Consider the following 16,802-nt stretch of genomic DNA (forward strand, 5'->3'; position numbering starts at 1 on the left):
ATATCTTCTTTAAGCAAGGTGTTAATGATCAGTAGAGTTTATGGCTGGTCGGGTTGGCACACACTTGTGAATGAACAAGAAACCAGCGATAAGACGCTTACACAAGGGAGAAAGAGGTCAGGGTGAGGCGAGTTCTGAGTGAGTGCAGTCTATGTCAACTTCTTTTATATGCCCATATTGCTCTTTTGCATAAATGTTCTGTATGGCAAAGAAAATGTCTAAACGAGCAAGCAGTACCTGCTAGACAAATCAACAGTTCCACATAGCATGGCATCATCGAAAGCGAGTCCGGAAAAGTTACGAACGTGTCACGTACCGTAAATCTGCTGATTTTTCGTAGGCCGCCTCCGAACTCTGTTGATGTTGAATTCGTTGGCTATGTCCCAGTCGGTGATCTCAAAGTTCTCGATTTCCACATCGCCCATGCTGGCAATCTAAACAAAAACAAGAACACCGCATGAAACGTGTCCAAAACTGCGAAGTTGCCACGGTAGCGCTGTACAGCCAACGCAATAGATGGCACCGCCTGGCACCGATAAACAAATGAGTAATTTGCACTGATGTGACCAGTAATGCCATGACAAATGCACATCACGAGATGAATTATTCAAACACAACAGTGATGATTACAACTGCGACATTTGCGAGCGATCTGAACGGCGTACTCGCATATGGACTGACGCTTTACTCCCGGTCAAGTGATGCGTGCTTCTGGAGGAAGCATTTAGCAAGGCTATACATAATTCAAAGGGACAGTGGTGAACTTACCCTGTATTTAAAGCTGGTGCGCAGACGATCAACGAGTCAAGCGAATTACTGACTTACGAGAAATGCCGCTGTCTCACCGGAAGCACCACACACACACACACACAAAATACATTAACACTGATTTCACCACAGTTTAGCACCGACTCGTAGATGGGTAACGTTAATGTTCCTTAGGTTATCTCTTGCGTGAAAACAACCGAGCAAGGCAGCATGTCCAGCTCCTTCGAGGTTTGCGCGAACGACGAAAAGTGCACGCAAAACAGCGACGCCGAGAGCCACATTAACGGCTGCGGCTGGCTCTTTTGCTAGCGAGCACAGACAGGCCAACAAACAACGCAAATCTCGGAAGCCTGGTTTGTCGTACAACGCGTGCCGGAAAAAAAGAAAAAAAAAAAAGCAATTGATGACGTCACGACGATCATAACTACTCCGTGTTTTATGTTTTGTTGCTCCACTTTGTACAAGAGACTAACGGTGTTGTTCTACAAAAGCAAGAAACAACTTTATTTTTCCCCTAATTGCATTTTGCACTAAATTTACATTACACATTATAAAGGTCTTGACAATTACGTCATATTTGAGTCAAGTGCAAGGGCATTGAACGAGACGAGGCTTGAACGAGCGTGTAGTCCACGGCAGTCCATCATAGCACCGTATCTATCGTAGGGCCCATGGTGTACCCGGCATATTGTTGGCACTACGGGCGTCTACGCCTGCGTACTTTATAGTTTGCAAGTGCTCGGAAGTTTGCGTTGCCAAATAACACACGGCACTTCATGTCACGTGACAAACGACGTCATCATTGTGGTGTTAAGACGTCACTTCCCTCGTAAACTTCTGAGCGCTTCCGACTGACTGATTTTTTCGTTATGCGTGTTCGACCAACTCGACGACGAGTTTCCTTTCGGATAGCGTGCTGTTGCAGGTACTACTTGTCGTTGCAGCTCTCCAAAACTGCTCTGTTTGAGCGGCGCGGCGCGGGTACTTACGCCTAGAACTGTTTTCACTGGGACCAAGCCAGAGTTTGGCCCGTGCTAGCAGGGTTAGCAGCGGACCCTTTCCGTTTTTGGTGAGTAAACGTACTATGTTTTTATTGCAGCTTGCTAGCGCAGTTTGAGCGCTAGCTGCTGTTATGCAACTGCAAATATTATAGAAGCTTGTTCCTGCGCATTCACCTTGAATCGCTTCTGCTGCTGCTTGGAGGAGCCCGATTACTACTGCAGCACAGCGATCTAAGTGGTTTTGAGGACGAATGTATTGGCTTGATCGACAGCGATATGGAACGCGCGTCGTCTCTGCTATCGCGCGCCTAATAACTGCGCACCTTGTCAAGAACGACGCAGATATATGTGTAGGTGCATCCGCTTCCAGCGCGTTGCGCCACACCGTTTACACCGAGTAACAGCGTCGTAGATTTCTCTTTTCAACGATTTGCCATGCATGCGCTTGTGAATATCGCCGATGGGCGACGAGAAAATGGTGTCAGTCATCGCGTACACCTAGCTTTCGTTGCGCTGTTTTCATCGCTCACTTGGGGTGCATTGACGTGCGAACAGCTGATCTTCGTTCGCAGTTTGCGGGATCGTTGTAGAACTGGCGTGTGAGATTTTGCAGCGATGCGACGTACTCCTTTTCGTGCAGTGGTCAGAGCGACGTTCCGCCGACGCGTGATCATAGAATCGCGAGAAGAAAACATCGCTACGAAATCGCTTGGCCCATGTTCCTCGTGGGTGGTGCTCGTGAGAGAGAAGTGGTTCGTGAGAAAGGAAAGCTTAGGTTGGTGCTGTCTCCTGCAGCCCTTGAGGGAGCAAGGCTCGGCTCCAGGTGTTAGTGATCTCGATCGAGTATATTGCAGCCGTTGCCGCGCGGGAATGAAAGATGCCTTTCAGTAAACGCTTCCGGGATCAAATATTTTAAAGAAAACGCTATCAAAATATTCTCTTATATAATTGCCACATGATCTACCCGTTTTGCAAATTAGTTTGAGATTGTTTGACGGCAAATGTGGCCTTTCAAGTGAGCGTTGTAGTCAAGCATGCACACCGTTGCAAGCACATATCGCAGGTCACTGCAATGGCGCGCAAATCACTTTTCTCAGCAAGTGATCTTTACATATATCAGCCCAGGCTGTAAGGATCAATGCTTCGAGTAGGTCGGTGAAAATCAATGCTGGTCCTACTTTTATTTTTGACGCTGCATGCATACGTACGTGGTGCAGGATTTTTTAACAGAACTGCGGATTTGTCATGAAGCAAGCTCTTAGCAGAGCTCTCGTTCGTCGAGACCACCGATAACACCAAATTAATAGACATGTTGGAGTAAACCGAGGCTTTTTGGAGCTGAAGGATGGGCCTGGTATGATAGTGACGGTAGATAATGTTGTAAACACATTTTATTGACACTTCCGGCATTATCATTGGTATATTTTCCTTTATTTAATTCAGTGTGCCAGCATTCAGCGCACAATCGCTGGTGACGATGTGTGCTCCACTGTCTTGCTTGACAACATTGCAGTGAAGCCCGTTTTGTATCGCGCTGAATTTGACGAATATGTGTAGTTAGCTGAAATAAGGCGTCCACATTTTAAGCGTTAGACCTTACCACTTATTATTATTTGAAATTTATTGCATTGACGTCAGCGATGTTCACCAGGTTTTCTTCTCCATTTCTCCTCGTGGGCGACGCAACAATACCGCGTTTCATGGAATTTGGGTCGTTTAAATAGTCGCACATTGACACGTTTACTTTCTTTATCTTCACCCGGTGACCGCTCTTCACCGGCTAACAAATCTTAAACGTTATCGCTCAGCGCGCATGACGCGCCTGCATGCGTGTGTCGGAAGTTTATCGAATGTTATCGATGGTTCTACCCGTCGTCTGTTAATTTTCATCCGAATCTTGTGTAATCTGATTGTATGTGCGACTCTAATTGTGGAGTACTTTCCAGAAGACACGCGGGTACCAGCGCTTATGCTGGAAACTTCGATAGTCACGCATAAAAGACGACACGGTTAATTGACCCGCTGATCAGATTTCGAAGATCGCCGAGTGTGCTGGCCGCTATTGTGCTTTATGTGTACTCTGTTTCTTTTCTTTTCTTTCTGGGCACAGGTTCGCCCAATAAACAGTTAGTTCCATAATGCAGTTTTTCTTTCCTTTTTATTCAGTCATACGTGACCGTAAACATGCGGCCGCGTTTTTGTAACGATATATCCATTTCACTTTCCATTCCTAATTCGAATTCACTAGGACGCCATGAAGATCGAATGTGATACGATGACAAGAATGTGGAAAACGAAATGAATCGTCGTACAAGTACGGTCCAAGCTTGCATACGCTTTCAGCAGACGGCTGATCGAGTCCGCGTGATGTGTGTGTATCTGCACGCTTGTTGCAGGCGTGCGCAACATATTGCACTTCGAGGTTGAGATTGCGTAACTTCCGCGTTGAATTCTCTCATCTTTCCGAAGAGCGAGGTCGCCACGGACGCGCGCGCAACCACCGTTAAACTGGGTCAGCGGCGCAATTTCGGTCGGGACAGCGAGCTTTGGAGCAAGAGGGGAGGGGGGCTAGACGAGCGAGCTGCTTGCACGGTCTTAACGACGGCAGTGATGCCGGAAGTGCACGGTAGGAAAACCCTCCCTCCCGATTCTCACTGTCTTCCAGTTTCACAACAAAACTCTACCGTTCAAAGACCTCGCCGAAGCGAATACGTATATAAAGTGAGAAAAAAGTGTAGGTGAGAAACCTGAGGAACTGGAGCGGCGGCACCCTCTGCTTCTGTTTGTCTTTGCTTGGCTTGTCTACCTATATAAGCTCTCGCTCTCGGGCGCCCGCCGTTCCCAAAAATAAGCTTCGACCCCCCCCCCCCCCCCCTTTTTTTTTTTTCCTTTGAAACTCGTAGCAGGATGCGTGCGCCTCTGAATTCCGTCCGCGGGATAGGTCGTCATGCATACAAGGGCGCGGTTTCCTTGCGTTCATGACAGTTGTCCACGTGCTATGGACTGCTAAGTGTGTTCTGTCTTTGTTCCTTAATTATTGTAAGCTCCTGAGATACGGTGGCATTGCACAGGGCGGTAATGCAGGATCGTGAACCAGCGATCGAATTGCTTCCATAGGAGTTGCATGTGCAGGTCCGTTGTTGCGTTATGCAGTTAACACAAACACGTGTAATTTACAACACGAGGTCGACTACATTGACCCGGCTGACATTGTATGCCTAGCTAAAGCACACTTTAACCCGATTTAGAGGGAGATGTCTATTCCAGTAACTGGGAAATGAAAACGTATTTATACGTCTCGAGCTTCGGAGTGTTAGTCACGTTCTCTTTTCATCCTCACAGCGATTAGAAAAATAGGCAAAATTAGAACACAGCGTGATTTACCAATAGACACGCTTACCGCTAGATATGCGGACACCGACGAGGAATATCCATACTGCAAGAATAATAGGTGGTTCTAAAAGTAGAGCTTGTTTTGTACATTTAAATTCCGCGCCGCGCGAATCGATTGGTCGGTTGCCATGGGAGCAATTTCACGCAGGCGCAGTGGCGCGCAGCTCATACGTGCCTTGCGCGGTTCCTTCAAAACAACAAGAATGTTGTCGGAAATAAAAGGGAACGAAACAAGCAAGGCAGCGTCGGCATAGTGCATGCGATCGGTAAGAAACAATCAAAAATAATAAAACGTTTCGTGTGTGCGGTCGAAAATCTTTGCTGCGATGATGGTTTGTTTATTGGTTCGTACGGTCGGGTTTCTCAAGCGCAGACTTCGTTGCATTGGCGACTTTCGACACGATACGAAGCCAGGTCCACAGCGGCTCGAGGACGACTTGCGTGCGCTTTGGCTCACCTTTCTTCGAATAAACCCACGCTATAGAGCCCGCCCGCAACACTTCATGCGAACAGGTTTCTTGTTTTTTTTTCTTTCTTTCTTTTTTTTTGCGGTCAAGAGCAAAACTCTCCCCCCGTCCGATACGCCGAATGACTTGGCAGAAAACTTCAGGCCTTGTTAGAGTTGCCGGGCGATGGCTCACAATGGCGAGACCTCGCGCACGTGATCGAACCAGACGGCGTTGCCGCGTGAGTCAGCTGGCATGCAGACGTGTCGGTGGCCTGTAACCTGCTGGCTTAGGCGAGAGAAAAAGCCACCACGGCCGATGTAGACGCCCGGCCTACGCCGTTAACTGACGCAAACAAACAAAAGACACACAAAACGCGGTGTGGCGCGCTGCGCGGGTTCGAGGACGACGGCCTCCCGTTTCCTGACCGCCAATTTTGCGGCGCCTACGCACGCTGTTGCATTCGCGCTAAAGGGCTCGCGTGGTCGCCGAATCTGCGTGCCTTCGCCAACACGCGGAGTGGCTCGCCGATCGGAGCGACCTTTTCGTGAACCGTGGTGTGGACCGGAGGCCAAGGCACCTTCAAGGTCGCCGGGGCTACTTCATTTTGGTTGAACGCGTAACCTCGTGGCGGGAGTGAGGTATTACTACATCTATATACAGTCAGGGTCGAACGCTCACGGGCTACTTGTCCTGAGAATACGTTTAATCTGTGCGCACTCCGATTTCTAGTCTGCACTAATGAATGCGAAGAATGTAGTGTTGGTGAAGATGTTGGGGTCGCTGACTAATTTGCGGTGAAACACTCGGATGTTTCGGATCCCGTATGGGTTCCTGTGTGACCAAGGAACCCCATACGAGCTCTAAAACATCTCCATGATTTTCACTTTGACTTGGTCAGTGTGCAACTTCTTCATCATCATGGTACCTGATGTACCAGACAAACTTTCATTGAACCCTTAACACATATAGTGTTGTACAGTTTTACTGGCTAAGGTCACACAACCTACTTGAAAACTCACCATTTTCTCTGATCATGTGGCCTGCAATCTTTTGATGCCAACTCTACATGGTGCATCAGTATGAAAGAGAACATCAGATCGCCGCTTAGAGCCAGTAAATTTTCTTGTTGCTGCACAAAACAAAGTTCCGTGAGGGGTACTCTTGAGCACCTAGAACAACATACATACCAATAAGCATTGGGTGAGGCTTCTGAGACACATTTGCAAGAATGGCTGTGTGAACACAAATAAAGTGCTCCCTTTTGTGATTGTGTAGAGTGTACTTCCGTGCGGTTTTCATAAACCGTGAGGATGGGTATCATGGGCATTTTTGTATGCCTTGTGCATGAGTTGCCTTCCTGACACAAAAAAGTACTCGGCATGTACATAGTGTTAGAGAAAGGAAGTGCATACAAGGACCATAACAATTTGTGATTGTTGGACAAAGTTACACAATGAATGTATGTCAGGTGTGGTAATTGGACAAAACAGTGGCCTGGAGCTTTATCGACAATTTACAAGTTTCCGAGTGTAGTTACCCCCCAAGATTTTTATTCCCCAAGGGGAGTAAATGGGGACAAATGAAAAAAAAACAACAACAACCATTAACATTTTTATTTTTAAGACAGGTTTTTCATTTTGGCACTTTCATTCTGTAATGCTGTGTTCTGCGTGACAATAAAGCTTTGTTGTCAGGATTGCTCCATGTCTTCACACTCTTTTTGACTGGAAAACATCGGGAAGAGTTAGAGAAATGCCCAAATGTGTAGTGATGATCATTGTTGTGAGATGAAATTACATCCTAAAGGGTGTAAAGTTGAGAGTTAATATTTAAGATTAGAGGGTGAATGAATTCAGTTTAAACATTACACCATTTAAAGTGTCGTGTTGCATCTAGAAAGCTGTAACATTAAAAAAAATTTTTTCACAATTCATGAGTATGCATGATTCTCGAGGTGCCAACACAAAAGGTTACTTGATTCACCTGGGCCAGGCTAGCATAAAACTATTCCACTCTGTCTTTATTCCTAATCCACCATTAGCCCTCTTTGATTGATCAAATACTCTCTGGAAGAGGCATAGCCAAGAATTTTTTCAGGCGGGGCACACATTTGTCCAGGGAGGAAGAGTGCTGGCCACATGTCATCTTGTGCCAAGTGTCTTGGTGCACGAAATTTCGATTTGAGAGTGGGGGGAGGCACCTGTCTGGTGTCACCTCCCTCGCATCCAGGCACTCTGGCCATTAGCCCTCTGTGATTGGTCAAAATTTTTACATGGGCATGGCCAGAAAAATTAATACTGACCACAGAGAGCTAGTGGTGGATTTGGAATAACAACAGTGTGGAATAGTTTTACTTTATTCCCGCCCTCACTAGGCCATAATGCCCTATGTGCCACTTGAAAACATGGCATATGCACTTCAGAAGTAAATATGTCACCATCGTAAAAGCATAGGTTCTGTTTTATTTTCTACTTGTGCTTCTCGTTAAATTGGTGCTGGGTTCCTCTTTGCGAAAACTGACTCAGCACCCGAGACAATCGGAGATTGAAGTTAAGACGGCATGAAGTGGCATGAGCTGTTTGTTTATTAGCATCGGTGTGTCAGAGTGTTTCACCAAAGGTGAATGCCCTGCCAACTTTCAATTCCCCTGCCCAAGTCATTGCAGGTCACATTACTTTCAGCCTTTCACACCTGGAGTCCGAAGTGCGGCTGCGGGAGAGTGAAGGTGTGCCACCACTACAGTTGGAGGCGGCAACATGAGTGATGATATTGGCGATGCCACGAAGCCTCAAGAGGGTGCAACAGGTGGCAGAGACATCTCAAGCAGTGGGTACGTGCCCGCCAAGGAGGGTGCTCGCTTCCACACCTCCAGTGAGAGCAGCAATGGCGAAGAGTCGGGCGAGTCTGCCATGGAAGGTCTGACGCTCTCAAATGGGGAGGTGAAACAGCCTTCGCCCATCAAGAAGAAGGCTCGTGATTCATCTGTGCCTGGCCCATTGGTCCTAGAAGGAAGCTTTGGTGTTGTGCCTGGTGTGTTTTTTTTTGTTAAACAGGTTGTTTGGTGTGTTAGGCTGGCTTTACATGTATTACGAGTGCAGATGACAGCCTTACTTAGAGTATACCTTTAAGAAGCATGTTAGTTTGTATGTGTAATCTAATGAAATGCCTAATGAAAATGAAAGCAAGGACATCCATTTTGCATGTGTAATGATGATAATAACTATATATTTCAGTAAATGTAATAATGATTAAGCATCCTGTGTAAGAGTCTCACTATGTGGCGAACCTGGAAGGCGTGCTTCCATTCTAGTCAGCGCATTTGCTCTCCATTGTATGTTGCCACCACATAACACAACAGGCTTCAGCCACAGCAGGTTCTAAATTAAAAGTAAGAAAAATGGCTCACATTAGAAGCACCTGTATTTGCCACATCATTCGAAATGCACATGTAGAAATCTATGCGAAGTGAAGCCTTCATAAACTCAAACTGGCTGATGAAGTACTATAAATTTGCCCATTTCATTCTTACGTCTTTGGCGTAAGGGAAATAGTGCGTGCTTGTGCTTAAGCGTGCACATGCTACACAATATGTCAATGTTTTATAGGCTTGTGTGCCTTCATTTGTTCTTATTTATTATAAATGAACTCAACACAGCAGCTGTGTTGTGTTCATTCTTCTGTCCTCGTCTTTTGCACTGTGCAGACATGTCGATATTTGAATTCACCAATTCGCCCAAGCTTCCACTTTATTAAATGTACCGGCTGCTTCTGGCCCACTTTTCATTGGGGATATGTGTGACAGTATGTAAATCGTAATCACTATTAACACATGTTAATCATGTCAAACAGCTAGTTCGTGTTGGTACACTATGTTGCGTCCCGCTTCTCGTGATCAATCCGCCATTGTGGGCCCAACACATACGCCAACATTCTGGTGTTGGACATGCAACAAAAGGATGGTCAGGCAGGACATAGGCAGGACATGTATAGGACAGGAGGTCTGAGTACCAGGATTGCAGCACTTAGTCAATGCTCTTTCATTCTATGGTGCTTGTGGGGTCCTTGACAGTGACAGTCCCATCACTACAAAGCTCTCAAACTTCTTGATTGCTTCTCTTTATTCAAAAAGTTGTTATCTGAACTGTTCACTCGCTTTCTTCCATACTTTGTATATCTTCATAAATGAACTGTCTCATTTGTTGTGGTGACAGCTCAAGATTACATGTTCTTGTTCATTTTTAATAGCTTTTTTTCTTCCTTTCTTTCAGAACTTTTGTATCTACAATTTTTCTCCCTTTATAGAGTTGTACAAATCCAGCAAACCTCTCTGTATTTCAATGCAAAGGTCTCTCTCACTGTTACTGGAAAAAGAAGAGCCAAAGTTTCTTGTTTGATGTACAAGTTCAAATTGATTTCTTGTCCATCCGAGGTCGCCTTGTAGGCTTTCTCATTAGCTCTTATGAATGGCTTATACATTAGCGGAGTCGGACTTTTCGTCTGTTTTCAGAGTCTGGGAAGCCTGCGTATCCTTTTGTTGTCACAGAAGGGTAGGAATGTGTACAAAGAGTTAGAGGTACATGAAACATGAAAAGGAGCACCTGAATGATTGATACTCACTTAATGACTACTACAGAAGTTAGAAATGTGGGAGCAGGGAATGAGCACAGTTTACCAGTTTTAGTGGCGTAGAGGTAGAGCATCCGCCTCACATGCAAGAGGACCATGGTTCGAATTCCGGTGCCGCGCAATTTTCCACCAGATTTTGAAAAAAATAAAAAAAATATGTATGTTGTAAAATTGCATGAACAGGCCTGGAGTGTGGCCTGATCCCAGTGACCAGAACCAGTAACGCACTCCCTCACAAGAGCAGGATTGGCCACCCTGGTGCAGTACTTGGCCACAACCTCCTATATGAATACAACAATCAAACCCCGGCCCTCATTCGCCAGCAGCTGCTAAGCAACTGACCACAGCGGCGGTCAGACCTGTGACGCAGGAGAGGGTGCTAAGAATACCTGGGTCCGGGCAGGCCGCCATTGTAATCTGAACCTGGCAACGTTTAATGCTAGAACGTTATCTGGTGAGGCGAGTCTAGCAGTGCTATTGGAGGAATTAGCGGGCATTAAATGGGATATAACAGGGCTCAGTGAGGTTGGGAGGACAAATGAAGCATATACAGTGCTAAAAAGCGGGCACATCCTGTGCCACCGGGGATTAGCGGAGAGACGAGAACTAGGAGTCGGATTCCTGATTAATAAGGATATAGCTGGTAACATGCAGGAATTGTGTAGCATTAACGAGAGGGTGGCAGGTCTTGTTGTGAAACTTAATAAGAGGTACAAAATGAAGGTCGTACAGGTCTGTGCCCCTGCATTCAGTCATGATGACCAGGAAGTCGAAAGCTTCTATGAAGACATGCAATCGGCGATACGTAAAGTCGAAACAAAATACACTATACTGATGGGAAACTTCAGTGCCAGGGTAGGTAAGAAGCAGGCTAGAGACAAGTCAGTGGGGGAATATGGCATAGGCTCTAGGAATAGCAGAGGAGAATTATTAGTAGAGTTTGCAGAACAGAATAATATGCGTATAATGAATACCTTTTTCCGCAAGCGGGTTAGCCGAAAGTGGACGTGGAGGAGCCCGAATGGTGAGACTAGAAATGAAATCGACTTCATACTCTGCGCGAACCCTGGCATCATTCAAGATGTAGACGTGCTCGGCAAGGTACGCTGCAGTGACCACAGGATGGTAAGAACTCGAATTAGCCTAGACTTGAGGATGGAATGGAAGAAACTGACACATAATAAGCCGATCAATGAGTTAGCGGTAAGAGGGAAAATCGAATTCCAGATCAAGCTACAGAACAAGTATTCGTCTTTAACTCGGGAAGAGGTCTGTAGTGTTAAAGCAACGAACGACCATCTTATGGGCATCATTAAGGAGTGTGCAATAGAAGTGGGTGGTAACTTCGTTAGATCAGATACCAGTAAGCTATCGCAGGAGACGAAAAATCTGATTAAGAAACGCCAATGTATGAAAGCCTCTAACCTTACAGCTCGAATAGAACTGCCAGAATTTTCCAAGTTAATCAACAAGCGCAAGACAGCTGACATAAGGAAGTATAATATGGATTGAATTGAACATGCTTTCACGGAAGGAAGCCTAAAAGCAGTGAAGAAGAAACTAGGAATAGACAAGAATCAGATGTATGCGTTAAGAGGCAAAGCCAGTCGTATCATTACTAATATGGATGAGATAGTTCAAGTGGCTGAGGAGTTCTATAGAGATTTATACAGTACCAGTGGCAACCACAACGATAATGAAAGAGGGAATAGTCTAGAGGAATTTGAAATCCCACAAGTAACACCGGAAGAAGTAAAGAAAGCCTTGGGAGCTATGCAAAGGTGGAAGGCAGCTGGGGAGGATCAGGTAACAGCAGACTTGTTGAAGGATGGTGGGCAGATTGTTCTAGAAATACTGGCCACCCTGTATACGCAATGCCTCATGACCTCGAGCGTACTGGAATCTTGGAAGAATGCTAATATAATCCTAATCTATAAGAAAGGGCACACCAAAGACTTGAAAAATTATAGACCGATCAGCTTACTGTCCGTTGCCTACAAAGTATTTTCTAACGTAATCGCAAATAAAATCAGGAACACCTTAGACTTCTGTCAACCAAAGGACCAGGCAGGATTCTGTAAATGCTACTCAACAATAGACCATATTTACACTATCAATCAGGTGATAGAGAAATGTGCGGAATATAACCAACCCTTATATATAGCTTTCATTGATTACGAGTAAGTGTTTGATTCAGTCAAAACCTCAGCAATCATGGAGGCATTACGGAATCGGGGTGTAGACAAGCCGTATGTAAAAATACTGAAAGATATCTATAGCGACTCCACAGCCACCGTAGTCCTCCATAAAGAAAGCAACAAAATCCCAATAAAGAAAGGCATCAGCCAGGGAGATACGATCTCTCCAATGCTATTCACAGCATGTTTACAGGAGGTATTCAGAGACCTGGATTGAGAAGAATTGGGGATAAGAGTTAATGGAGAATACCTTAGTAACTTGCGATTCGCTGCTGATATTGCCTTGCTTAGTAACTGAGGGGACCAATTGCAATTCATGCTCACTGACTTGGAGAGGCAAAGCAGAAGGGTGGGTCTAAAAATTAATCTGCAGAAAACTAAAGTAATGTTTAACAGTCTCGGAAGAGAACAGCAATTCACGATAGGTAACGAGGCACTGGAAGTGGTAAGGGAATATGTCTACTTAGGGCAGGTAGTGACTGCGGATCCAGATCGTGAGACTGGAATAATCAGAAGAATAAGATTGGGCTGGGGTGCATTTGGCAGGCATTCCCAGATCATTAACAGCAGGTTGCCATTATCCCTCAAGAGAAAAGTGTATAATAGCTGTGTCTTACCAGTACTCACCTACGGGGTAGAAACCTGGAGGCTTACCAAAAATTGAGGACGACGCAACGAGCTATGGAAAGAAGAATGATGGGTGTAACGTTAAGGGATAAGAAAATAGCAGATTGGGTGAGGGAACAAACGCGAGTTAATGACATCCTAGTTGAAATCAAGAAAAAGAAATGGGCATGGGCAGGACATGTAATGAGGAGGGAAGATAACCGATGGTCATTAAGGGTTACGGATTGGATTCCAAGGGAAGGGAAGCGTAGCAGGGGTCGGCAGAAGGTTAGGTGGGCGGATGAGATTAAGGAGTTTGCAGGGACAACATGGCCACAATTAGTACATGACTGGGGTAGTTGGAGAAGTTTGGAAGAGGCCTTTGCCCTGCAGTGGGCGTAACCAGGCTGATGATGATGATGAGTGCACTATCTTTTCTTGCTAGAGTGCATAGGTTTCAGAGGAGTTCACCTTTGATGTCTTTCATCTGTCCAGAGTCCCCACCGAAATTTGTCTCGTTGGACCAAATCATGAAGACTGCCGATGAGATGACAAACATGGCCCTGGCTCATGAAATAGCTATGGAAGACTCTTTTGAGCTGAAGAAGACAGAGCATCCACAAAACAGGTACAAATCTTGTGCACCTGCATGCTTGGTATATCAGAAAAGGTGCTTTTCATTTTGCATTGCATATGTATGGGTGCCTATATAAAGCTGCGAGGGCATGGCCTTCCATCCAATAACCTATGGCGAGTTGTTAAGCGCCGAAAATTCGTCTTGCTGGCGTTGGGCTTTCCGGTCAAGCTGAGCTCGGAATGGATGTGCGAAGTTGTGCTTATTAGTATATGGCAGTGATATTTTGAGACAGTGTGGACGAGACAGACATTCGGAAGGAACGAGACAATGCACATGATGTGGGGTATAGCTTCTTTCTGTTTTGTCATCTGCACTTTTTTGGTATGTTGGAACACCTCGTGTCATCATCAGCCTACCTAAGTCTACAGCAGGCCTTCATCCTGTTGTGGGTGTACAGGATGATGATGGTGACTATTGTGATGATGATGGCTGCAGAATTTCAGACGAGTATTTGACATGCCACTTTTCACTTGCTATTTTCTTGTGTTCAATGAATGTCCAAACCATTTAATTCGTACGAAAAAAAAAAAACTGAGAAGTGTCACGGTTAATTTAATTTAATTTACTCTAATACTTGTGTTGTTTTTGGTTTCATCGGTGCTGTCAATTGATTTTGTCATTTTGCCGTCAGTTTTGAATTTCACGCAGTTGTCTTACAACTTCTTTAAGGTACCTTCTCTATAATGTTTGATACACACTCATGCTTAGCCTGTGCTTTCTTTACAAAGCCTGGAGCAGCTGGTGAAGGAAACACTGCATAAAGCTTTCTGGGACATCCTCGAGAAACAGCTGAGTGAGGATCCGCCAAATTATGACCAAGCCATGCGTCTGCTGGAAGATACAAAGGAGGTAAGCATTGTCTTATTACTGTTATTATTTTGTTTCTTGCTTTGTGCATGCAAATTCTGCAGCTGGATTGCATTAGATTCAGATAGGAAATAGCCTGCCGAGCTTACTGCGATGACTTGGACTTATTAATTCATGTCCTTGTATTGTACCAGGCCTTGTTGCCAGGGGTCTATCTCTGTAGTGTATGCTAGCCCATGGCCTAGAGTTGGACCAGGATGATCATTGAACATTGCCTGGGCAAGGATGAGGTAATGCAAAACAAAAACAAGACATTTATTTACATTGTTACGTAAAGACTGGTTGGCTCTGAAAAAGCTACTCAAGAGCCAAGGCAAGGGCTCTCAACGGGTAAGTGTGTTGGACTTTGTGCCCTCTTGGGAACACTCTCCCCCATGGAAAAACCATCAAGTAAACCACATGTGCTCGGTTTTCGTGTCTTGACGTACAGCAGTCTTGCTTCCATGCTTGGTTTCTGCATCGAGCGTCGCTCACTGGAGACATGCCCGAGTCCGCCTTTTCCACATGCAGGGGTCATTGGAGAGAAGGGGAAAAGATTCCGCAATTCCATACATTCTGCGCTCTCACACATGGACACATTTGCGCAATTGCACACTCATTCATGTTTGACGCTTGAGACACGAGGCTTTCATGCGTTATGAAGAGGTTGAAATACGTTTAGTGCTTGAACAGTAAATTTGAAGATAACATGTCATTATTTTCAGCTTCATGTCAAGGACGTTTGTCTCTCTCAGTGGCGAGCTGGAGCAGACTAAGCAGAACAGACAGACTGATTGTTGACTCAAAACATTGAAACCTACTTGGCACCTTTTAAATGTGATCTGTAAAGTGGGCACAAGTGTAATGTGTACTACGTTACCTTAAGCCAATTGAGATAAGGCAATATGTATGATCTGACATGCCTACAGGGTCTGCTGGGCCTGGTGATGCCGTACAGCGGACGACTGCGCGAGGAGATTGAGCAGGTGCTCGACATTGAGCTCATCCGCCAGCAGGCAGAGCACGGCACCTTGGACTTTCTGGCTTATGCACGGCACGTCATCTCGCTGATGGCTCGCATGTGCGCCCCAATCCGAGACGCCAGCATCAAGGAGTTGCTCGAGATAAAGGAGGTCGTGCCACTCTTCAGGTGAGAGGAGCGGCCGTCGTCTGCTTCGTGTGCCCTCAGGAACTTTGGTGAGAAAGGAGCAAAAGAAAATTCAGCAGTAGGATGTAAAGTGCTAACCACCAGCAATGAAGACGAGGAACGACACTTTTTTTTTTTACAACTCAGCTGTGTTGAGTATCGTGTACCAGACACTCAAGTTCTGGAATGCTGAAGATTTTACTAAATTAGTTAAATGTTGTGTAGGGCCCAATTTAGATGACTAACTTAGTGTTTTATAACGTTAAAAAATTAAATTATGGGGTTTTATGTGCCAAAATCACTTTCTGATTATGAGGCACGCCGTAGTGGAGGACTCCAGAAATTTTGACCACCTGGGGTTCTTTAACATGCACCTAAATCTGAATACACAGGTGTTTTCGCAATTCGCCTCCATTGAAATGCGGCCGCCGTGGCCGGGATTCGATCCCGCGACCTCGTGCTCAGCAGCCCAACACACAATGTCAACACATGTGTCAACACAACACATGTCCAAAGAATATCGGTCCTTTTTTGGGGGACAAATCAAAGAGAACCAAAATTCTTTGGACAGTTTTACAATGTGCAAAGAATATTGGTCCTCTTTGATTTGTCACCCAAAACTGCCAGAAGGGGTGTTTCAGCCATTGAGCATTGGTGTATGCAGCATCTCGGACAGTTTTGGGCCTTCTGGGGCATATAAATCGGAGACCCATAAACCGTCCTCAGAAATTTGATCAATTTGTAAACAGATATCCCAAAAGAAGTCTGAGGCAGAACAGGATGTTGTTTATAATATTTATTGAGATTCGTTAAGCACATTGGGATGAACGAGATGAGAAGAAATTGCTTCTGGTGAAACCACTAGTAAAATAAGGGTGAAGTGGCTGACAGAAAGATTTTATGGTGTTAAATTGGTTTTTCTGCAAACGCCCTAAACATACTTTCCAATTTTTTTTTTTGGTGTGGGATCACCCAGCATTGCTGTGTTCGTTCTGCACATTGTAATGCGAGGTAATTCCAGCTGGAATGTGTTGCATGTGGTTGCTGGCTAAATTGCAAGCCTCGTCATGCACATTTCAGTCATAATAACCACGGCGTAATTGTTGCATGCGAGGTGGACGCATCGGTCAA

The 16,802-nt window shown here is 45.3% G+C and overlaps 2 protein-coding genes across 5 annotated transcripts in view; one reads left to right on the plus strand and one right to left on the minus strand.

The window, feature by feature from the left end:
- The window catches only part of LOC126544632 (tuftelin-interacting protein 11-like), a 32,559-nt gene extending 31,037 nt beyond the window's left edge, over positions 1–1,522 (minus strand). For both annotated transcript variants that reach the window (XM_050192072.3, XM_050192071.3), the window contains exons 1-2: positions 769–1,522; positions 317–434 (exon numbers count right to left, since the gene is read on the minus strand). In XM_050192072.3, the coding sequence (XP_050048029.1) occupies positions 317–425 (109 nt within the window). In that variant the 5' untranslated portion in view covers positions 426–434; positions 769–1,522. The remainder of the gene's footprint in view (positions 1–316; positions 435–768) is intronic.
- Positions 1,523–1,624: 102 nt separating this feature from the next.
- LOC126544633 (T-complex protein 11-like protein 1) overlaps positions 1,625–16,802 on the plus strand; it is a 30,777-nt gene continuing 15,599 nt past the window's right edge. For 2 of the 3 annotated variants that reach the window (XM_050192074.3, XM_055077776.2), the window contains exons 1-5: positions 1,625–1,837; positions 8,293–8,641; positions 13,537–13,669; positions 14,407–14,527; positions 15,454–15,674. In XM_050192074.3, coding sequence (XP_050048031.1) covers positions 8,368–8,641; positions 13,537–13,669; positions 14,407–14,527; positions 15,454–15,674 — 749 coding nt within the window. In that variant the 5' untranslated portion in view covers positions 1,625–1,837; positions 8,293–8,367. Of the gene's footprint in view, positions 1,838–8,267; positions 8,642–13,536; positions 13,670–14,406; positions 14,528–15,453; positions 15,675–16,802 lie in introns of all 3 variants that reach the window. The other variant, XM_055077775.2, reaches the window with a different exon arrangement.

This window comes from Dermacentor andersoni, chromosome 10 (assembly GCF_023375885.2).
Source record: "Dermacentor andersoni chromosome 10, qqDerAnde1_hic_scaffold, whole genome shotgun sequence".
Classification (NCBI taxonomy): Eukaryota; Metazoa; Arthropoda; class Arachnida; order Ixodida; family Ixodidae; genus Dermacentor; species Dermacentor andersoni.